General features: G+C 39.0%; 1 protein-coding gene across 1 annotated transcript in view; it reads right to left on the bottom strand.

Moving 5' to 3' along the window:
* Nucleotides 1-3,107: 3,107 nt before the first annotated feature.
* LOC120570899 (MAP7 domain-containing protein 1-like) overlaps nt 3,108-8,648 on the bottom strand; it is a 37,588-nt gene continuing 32,047 nt past the window's right edge. The window contains 6 exon segments of the mRNA XM_039819535.1: nt 3,108-3,738; nt 4,659-4,916; nt 5,001-5,055; nt 5,143-5,193; nt 5,311-5,415; nt 7,365-7,524. Of these exon segments, the coding sequence (XP_039675469.1) occupies nt 3,728-3,738; nt 4,659-4,916; nt 5,001-5,055; nt 5,143-5,193; nt 5,311-5,415; nt 7,365-7,524 (640 nt within the window). The 3' untranslated portion in view covers nt 3,108-3,727.

Here is an 8,648-nt window from a genome sequence, read left to right as displayed (position 1 = left end):
TACTATATGAGCTATGTACTATATATATATATACTATATATGAGCTGGGAACCATGAATGTCTGTCCAAGATTTTGAGAAATGTTACGAGATAAGGGAAAGGTATGACCTGCTGGTGGAGCTAGAGGAAAGGTCAGAGGATAAAATAAAGTCTGTAGGATTGATCCTCTGGGAACCATGAATCTCTGCACCAAGTTTCAAGGCAATCCATCCAATAGTTCTTAAGACATGTCACTAGAAAACAAAAATGTGAACCCCATGGTGGCACTAGATAAAAAGTCAGAAGATCACCAAAGACAGTAGGATTCATCCTCTGGGAAACATAAATGTGTGTACAAAATTGTATGAAAATCCATCCAATAGTTGTTGAGATACTCAGTCTGGACCAAAATGGTAGACCGACCGACAGACATCGCCATCAATGAGTTAAAAATACTGCTGCATTGCACCTGTCTCATGCAGGTGAAACTGGAGTAACGTTACCATGTAAACATCCACTGAAAGCAATGTAAACATAATAGAATATTCACAGCGTGGACTGTTTGTATGCATCGCTGCATTGTTTGGTAAGTAGGCTTTCTAATTACAAAATCACCATCCAAACCAAAGCAAACAGATGCAGACAACATGTTCTCCCCTGCGGGTTTCTGTCCAGAATCACATCTCTGTGCCAAATGGCAGCGTGGTCACATTGAAACAATCTCCAGTGTATTTTGTTAGACATTCGATATGCTAGCGACCCGGTGGCAGATGCACTGTGACCCAAACTGACTGGCCGCTGCAGCAATGAGAGTCCTGTCTGAGGACTACGTTACCTGGGGCTGAAGGGAAAACTAGAGCGACCACAAGGCTTCTAATATTTGATTGCTAGAGTGCATTATAGCAAGTGGACAGCAAATCTCACGCACACACCTTTGATCCTGTGGCTGGACTGTCTGGGGTCAGTTCTCTGCTCCGTGTGGCATAAAGCCACAGCCAAGCAAACACTGTAACTGAAAACAGAAGCACCCTGTTAAAATCAAACCTTTTTTTAATTCTTTCATACATAAAATCTCATTTTCCCAGAGACACTTGAATGTGTTTCCTGTCTCTCTGCACTGTCGACTGTCAAATTAAGGCAAAAAAAAAAAGAATAAAATTGAGTTGTTTTCAAATCCAGAATTGAAATCTAGACACTTGTTTAAGAGCTTTCTATTGCATTTAACAAAAAAAAATTAGATTACCATCCTATGAAAACAGTTGTATAAAGTCTTCTGAGTTTTGTCAAATCTAAGAAAATAGAGAGGCATGTTTAAGGAAGAGATGTAATTGTGTGTAAATGTAGGATCCAGTGTTTTTGAAGCTTGATCCTTAATTGTGATACAAGTCAAGATATCTCTACCACAGCTGCTTGGTTTATCATTCTTTTTTAAATCTTAAGTCTTATAATGCCCATGATTTTATTAAAGTGCAATATAAATTCCCTGATGAATCTCCTTAAGTAACTGATGATGCTTCAGGTGTCCATGTCCACAATGTCCATGTTGACATTTGGTCAAATAAAAAACAACATTATACATATATGTAAATATTCCACCATCACAAACACTCATAATGCACCACAATGGTTGTAAAAATATATGGTAGTAGTGTTTACAGATGCAGAAATTTATGCAAAATTGTATTGAAATTATGATCATCATTGGTTAATTGCGCTGCCACCTTCTGGTCTCTCTGAACATGTTACTCTGTAATGCAGCTAAAGGACAGTGAGCTCTGGACCTGCACTCAGAGATATGTTCAGTCTCTTGTTTGTTTTTCCTTAAAGTCAAACAAGATGATACCTGAGAGAAGATAAATAAACAGACATGAACATGCACTATATGACTATATATATTTATTACTCTGGCTTGCAGGCTAAATTTAACTAGCAAGAAAGTTACATTTAATTTGCAACTACAGTACAATACAACTGCTAAATAAATTCCATGCCAGGATAAGATTACTGTGTAAAAATATCTACTTAAAAAAAATACTGATTTAAAAATGATGTCATGAATTGTATTGTATTGCAAAAGTTGCAATTTTCAAGAATGAAACCATTAGCAGCCATTTGATTTCTTCAAAAATGTAGAACTAGTCTGATTTCAGTACTGGAAGAAGTATTCAGATGCTTTACTGATACAACATAAAAATACTCTATTACAAGTAAAAGTCTTCCATTTCAAATCTTACTAAAAGTATAGAAGTATCATTAACAAAAATTTAACAAAAGTATCAAAAGTAAAAGTACTCGTTCTGCAGAAAAATGACATGTTGGCATACTACTGTATATCACATAATCGATTGTTAATACGGATTTATGAATGCAATCATGATGTGAGCAGCATTTTACTGCTGTGGCTGCTGGAGCTACTTTCACCTACTTTACATATAGTCAGATAGTAAAGTCCAGTGCTTTCCAAACTGGGGGTCGAGCCCCTCCAATGGGTCACAACTTAAATCTGACGGTTCATGAGATGATTAACAGGTTCAGAAAGAAAAACAAACAAAGTTTTGTTACAAAACCTGATAGACCTGTTAGGGATTTTTCACTAATCTTTGCTTTTGGGGCAATATTGAATAAGTTTACCTCTCTGGGCCTCCAAATGTAAAGGGCAAAAATCTATTTGGTGAAACTGTTAACAACTCATAGACATCTGAAACGTGACAAGAAGCCACAAACAGACCAAGCCCATTATGTTGGGAAACACTGGTTTAATCTTTAACTATGTTGTAATTTCTGTTAGTTTATCAAACGTGTTTTATGTAAAATGTTAACTAGCCACTAGAAACTAAAGCTGTCAAATAAACCTAGTGGAATAAAAAGTATTTCCCTCTGACATGTAGAGTAAAAGTATAGTAGCAGAGACTATAAATACTCAAGTACCTCAAAAATGTACCACTGTCTCATTTCCTTGTGATGCAACAGTGTTCATGCAGTATGTTAATATACATTAATTGTGCAGCTTTATTTAAAAAAAAAAAAATTTCAAAAAAGAAATCTAAATTTCCAGATCCCTGCATGTAGAGTGGATATCTAATGTTTTCTAATAATAAAAACATAAATGCAGATAGACAGACAAGGAGTCCCTTTCATAAAGCTTTATTTCACAGATCCCCTGTAACAGGAGGCCTAGGCAGCCGGGCTCATTATACATTTACATACACTGTCTGTGGCCGGTCCTTACAATGCTCCCCATGTTAAATAACTCAGTAATTCAAGACAAAAACAACAAACAAACACACATACACACAAACACACACACACACACACACACACACACACTGTTCAACTTAAGATAACAATAACAATATCGTAACAACGGTAATAATAACAACCATTGTCAAATATTATGTATTTCCAGGGTCTTATAGTGTATTTTCTAAAATTTTATTTTCTAAAATTCGTTACACAGTCAGTCATCTTTAAGGTGCACCGTAAAATCTGCATGTGACATTTCAATAAAATCAGACAGATGCTGCACCAGAACACGCGGTGGAGACAGAGAATACTTGATGTTGCATGTTTTTATATTTCAGATGAGAAGCTCCTCTTTGTCCTCTTGTGGCAGATACTGTGAAATGTGAATTCAGCGCAGTTCATAGTTTGTTTGGCACACGATTTTTTAGAAGCCGCTGTGGTGTGGCATGAATCTCATAGCTCAAGCAGAGACATAAGGCGCGTCTCCATGGAGATGTGTGAGGACTTACAGGACCTCTGCAGGGAAAGAACAACAGAGGGGAGGTAATGATGAAAAGTTTAAGGCCAGACACGGCAGGCAAAAACATTGTTTTTCATGCACTGGTCAATTTTGAGATTGATGGGCGCCCGCTCTACCAACTGAGCTATCCGGGCGCCCATATAAATAGGTGTACTCCTCGACGCAGTGGGCCCGGGTTCGACTCCGACCTGTGGCCCTTTGCTTTTTGCATGTCATTCCCCCCTCTCTCTCCCCTTTCATGGGTTCAGCTGTCCTGTCAAATAAAGTCCTAAAAATGCCCCAAAAAAGAATCTTAAAAAAAAATAATTGAGATTTGGGGCTATTATGCCAATAACATGTCTTCTTTTAGACTATAAAGAAAACAACCAAAATACACATTTAGTTGAAAGGGTGAAATATTTGACTTATTATGACAGTGATTCCCAACTTTGGGGTCAGGATCCTCAAAGTGGTCCCTAATATAAATATGAGTGGTCACAAGATGGTTAAATTGATAACATAATTTTTGTAGACTTTTCTCTAATTTATGAATTTTTTTCTTGTGAAATACTGAATACCTTTTTCTGTTTAGGCCTGTACAACTCATTCAAATTAAACCATGTGGAAAGAAAAATTATGATATTATTATTATAAAAAGATATTTCTTTATTTTAAGGAATTTAATTAATTTGAGGAAACAAAATGTTCAACAACAAAAAAAATCCGAACACTGATGTAGGATTGAACTTTAAGATAGGATGGTAAGAGGGTTTTATTGACCTCATGATTAATTGATTACAGAGAAATTTAAAACACGTATCGTCCTTTATGTACAAAAAGTTATTAAGCATGAACTAGGCCCAATACACTGTTTACTGTGCGCAACACAATTCTCTGCTGTATGATCACAGTCTCATCTGGTGTCTCTTCACTGTACCTGCGACATGCTGAGGCTTCATAGGGCCTGTTTTCATCAGGAAGGGCTCTGCCAGGATCGGCTCGCTGACCAGGCCGCTCTGAGTCTGCGTCGGGTTACCGCTCTTGTTCAACTGGATGATCTCCTCAAAGTCAGCCGCCTCTCCGTTGGCTGAGACGCCGTTCTGGTGAGTGGCGGGCTGGACGCCGTTTACAACAGGACCGGACACAGTTGATGGGCTGACGACTGCTGCATCGGGACTCTGCAGGTTTCCAGCTGCTGCAGAAATAATAACAATAATGAGTTTGTATTATTTTAGTTTATTTCAGACCGTATATATGACATAGCAACTGTGACACTCACCCTTACTGAGCTCTGTGTGCTTGCCGTTGACCTGTGGAGAAGCTTTAACATCCTTCTGTGATGATAAAGAACAAAAAGACATCCGTTATAAAAAGTCAAGAGGAAGTTTAGTTTCCTCTGTTTAAAAAGGAATCACACATACCTTCTCTCCTGCGTCACTTTTCCGAGTCCTCTTCATGATCTCCTCGAGGCGCTGTGCAGATCAAACAGTGAGATCACTTAGTTAGATGTTTCTTTAAATGGAGGAAGAACTGGGTTGAACTTGAGTGTGAACTTGACTGTGAAGTTCTTTTGCTCTGTTTCTCCTCACCTTTTTCCTCTCCAGCCGCTCCTGCTCTTCTTTCTGGAAGTGTTTCTCCCTCTCGAGGCGCTGACGCTCGGCCTCCTCGCGCGCCTTGGCATCAGCCTCCTCCTTCTGAAAATAGAAAACAAAAACATTCCTATGGAGCTGACAAAAGTAGCAATTTCACAGTTAAAACAAACCACCTAATGGCTAATAGAAAAGTCACACATGCAGCTAGAACTGCATTAAAACTGCATTTTAGTCTTTAGTCTATTTCTGTGGTTTGTGGTTAGAGATGTAAATAGAGCATCAATTAAACTAAATATACATTATGGAGATAGATCATAAATAAAACAGACATTTCATCAAAAATACATTTCTTTTTCGTTAGACATATAGGCCACAGATCAATTTCTTTATAACATATTATTTGGACTAATGACATGGAGGAAACGCTGCTTTGGCAGAAGTTCTGTCCCTTTAAAATACTACGTATAGATAGATGTGTGTTATGTTTATGTGGATATGACCATATATCTACCGTATTTGTTGTTGTGTATTTGTATGTTTTTCATATGAGACGTGCAGATAGTGCAAACAAATTTCCCTCCTGGGACCACAAAGATCTGTCTATATAATATAAATGAATGCCTAAATAAGTGTAAGTAAACAACATTGACATCGTTTTTTTTGTCTGGTTGAAGAAACCAGACTTCATTGTTTGCTGATAATACTTAAATGCTGGACGTGTACTGGTGGTGGAGTGTTCACAGTGTGGTGTTGCTACTTAAGTAAAGGATCTGAAAACTTCTTCCATCACTGGTGTTCACATTGTATGTGAATGTACTGTAATGGAGGACAACTCTTGACCACCAGAGGGCAGCACATGCTCAGTCTGTTCAGCAGCCTTCAGACAAGAGTTGATATTATCGGAGTAATTCCATTACATGCTTCACTGGGTATTTAGATTCAGTACCAACCAAACAGATGTGGTGAAGTCAGCAATGAAAACAAAAATGATGATGTGTGCATAAATCCCATCTGTATACTGATATAACCTTTTAAAATCGGGAGTTTCACGCATTTCACCACAGTGCACTGACTTTTACTGCAGCAATTAGTTTTGATTTCGTAGACACAAATCGGAAACAGTCACACACATTTTCAGTTTCCATTACATCAAGCGCGACACTTGAGCTGTAAAAAATATGCGACCATTCTAGTCTCGAGCTGTCAGCGTGGAACAATGGTCCGATTGAAGGGGTAAAGGGGAGTCGAGCGTAGCTAAGTGCTTGAGGCACGGCATACACTGACGCTGCTTATCCGACTATCAGCCCACTGCAGAGCCAAGTGTACGAGACAGAGGCAACACAGGCCTGTCCCTATCTCCCCGATCACAATGGCTCCCTCAGCCTCTGCTCATCCCCATTATGGAGGTCACCAGCTGGCATCTGCCCGGGCAGACAAGGGACCTCTGACTAACAGGGCTCACGCATCGTCCGTGACAGCAGCACATATTCTGGACTCCTATAATCTGCCCAGATGCCAGACAGTCAGTCAGGGGGTGAGTCAGATGTTCGGGCTCACGTACAGTATCAAACCCCCCGACAGCTCAGGCATCCTCGCATGCATTAATCTGCCCAGATGGTAAATAAGCTTACTGCATGTGGGGATCAAAGGGATTCATGTTGGTAATGGAAAATTAGAGGGTTTTCAGTGCATACAGTAGTCACAGTTGAGAAATGATCGTGTGTCTCACTGATGAAGTGTTGGGCCTGGTTAGCTTGGGTTGAGGGTTTAATTCCCGCTATTGTTTATTGTTTATTAAGGATCCCCATTAGTCGTCACCGTAGTGAAGACTATTCTTCCTGGGGTCCAACACAAGAAAAACATACATAAATATTATAAAGCAAAATACATATTTGTCATTCTGAACAATGAAAACATAGTAGCATGCCCTCATTTTATAACACAAAGGCGCAGTAGCATGTTTTTCTTTCTTCTGGTTGGAACAAGGTAGACTACAATTGTTTTGATCTCATCCACCAGATCACATGCATGTGTTCTGGTCACACACTGACCTGTCTCTGCAGCTTCTCGTTCTCCTCCTGTGCCTCCTTCTCCTCTTGAGCTCGCTGGGCTTCGTCCCTCAGACGCTGCTGCTCAGCCATGAATCGAGCCTCCTCCTCTCTACGCCTCCTCTCCTCTGCATCCCGGACCATCGCCTCCTCCCGGAGGATCCTGGAAAGACGTATCCGTGTTACATACAACATACTTCTATAATATATCTGCACATATATCAGCAGTTGGTGGGGTTATTAACCTAAAAAGAACAGTCAGTTCTCACACATTTCTCACAAGTCATTCTTCACAACCTGAGGCTAAAACTGTACACAACAAGCTTACATTCATCCCATGTTGTGACACATACAGTAGCAGCCACAGGCCACTAAACTGATGAAAACACCACACGTCTTTCTGTTAAAGGTCCCATGACATGGTGCTCTTTGGATGCTTTTATATAGATCTCAGTGGTCCCCTAATACTGTATCTGAAGTCTCTTTCCCCAAATTCAGGCTTGGTGCAGAATTACAGCCACTAGAGCCAGTCCTACAATGAGCTTTCCTTAGTATGTGCCATTTCTGTGTCTGTAGCTCTTGAGGAGGAGAGGGGGAGTTTCCTGGGAATGTGATTTGGTCATAATTACAGAAATGATATCAGTACTAAAGGTATAGGTACAATTGCAAATAATGAACTCAACAACAATTCCTTCCTACAGTGTTCTAGCAGCGGGACAGCTGAACATGGAAAAACATGAAAAAAATCAGGTAGCGTAGATGATAAATAGCAATAACAACGTTTTCAATAAATAATGAATTATGATTACTCATTTTATTTGTTTATTTTCTTTTCATTTATTTGGGTCTAAATGGAGCAATTGTGTTTGTTTTGAAGTTCCTATTTTTCTTGCAATTACTGCCAAATAACCATTAGCCAAATAGCTAAACCAAAATGTCGTCTTTTTTTTGTCTGAAAAAATAAATGAATTAATATTGTAGCAAGGTAACTACTAACCTTACAATGCAAGTTTAGAAGGTGTTTTTTATTGCACTACTGTGCATCATGTTGTAGGTTTTCCTGTTATTTTGTCAAAACTCTGTAATTTGAATGTTCTGTCTCTTGTCAGTAATGATGCAATTTAACTTCATACTCTTCACAGTCAGAAATGCATCAACATATTATGACACTGTTATAGATATTAAATGACATTAAAGCTATAGTGCGTAGTTTCTGTCGCCCACATGAGGAATTCTAAGTAATGACAACAAAACGCGTCCACATGATACAACTCCTCCACGCAGTTG

Source organism: Perca fluviatilis, chromosome 13, assembly GCF_010015445.1.
Source record: "Perca fluviatilis chromosome 13, GENO_Pfluv_1.0, whole genome shotgun sequence".
Taxonomy (NCBI): Eukaryota; Metazoa; Chordata; class Actinopteri; order Perciformes; family Percidae; genus Perca; species Perca fluviatilis.
This window is presented reverse-complemented; position numbering and strand designations above follow the sequence as displayed.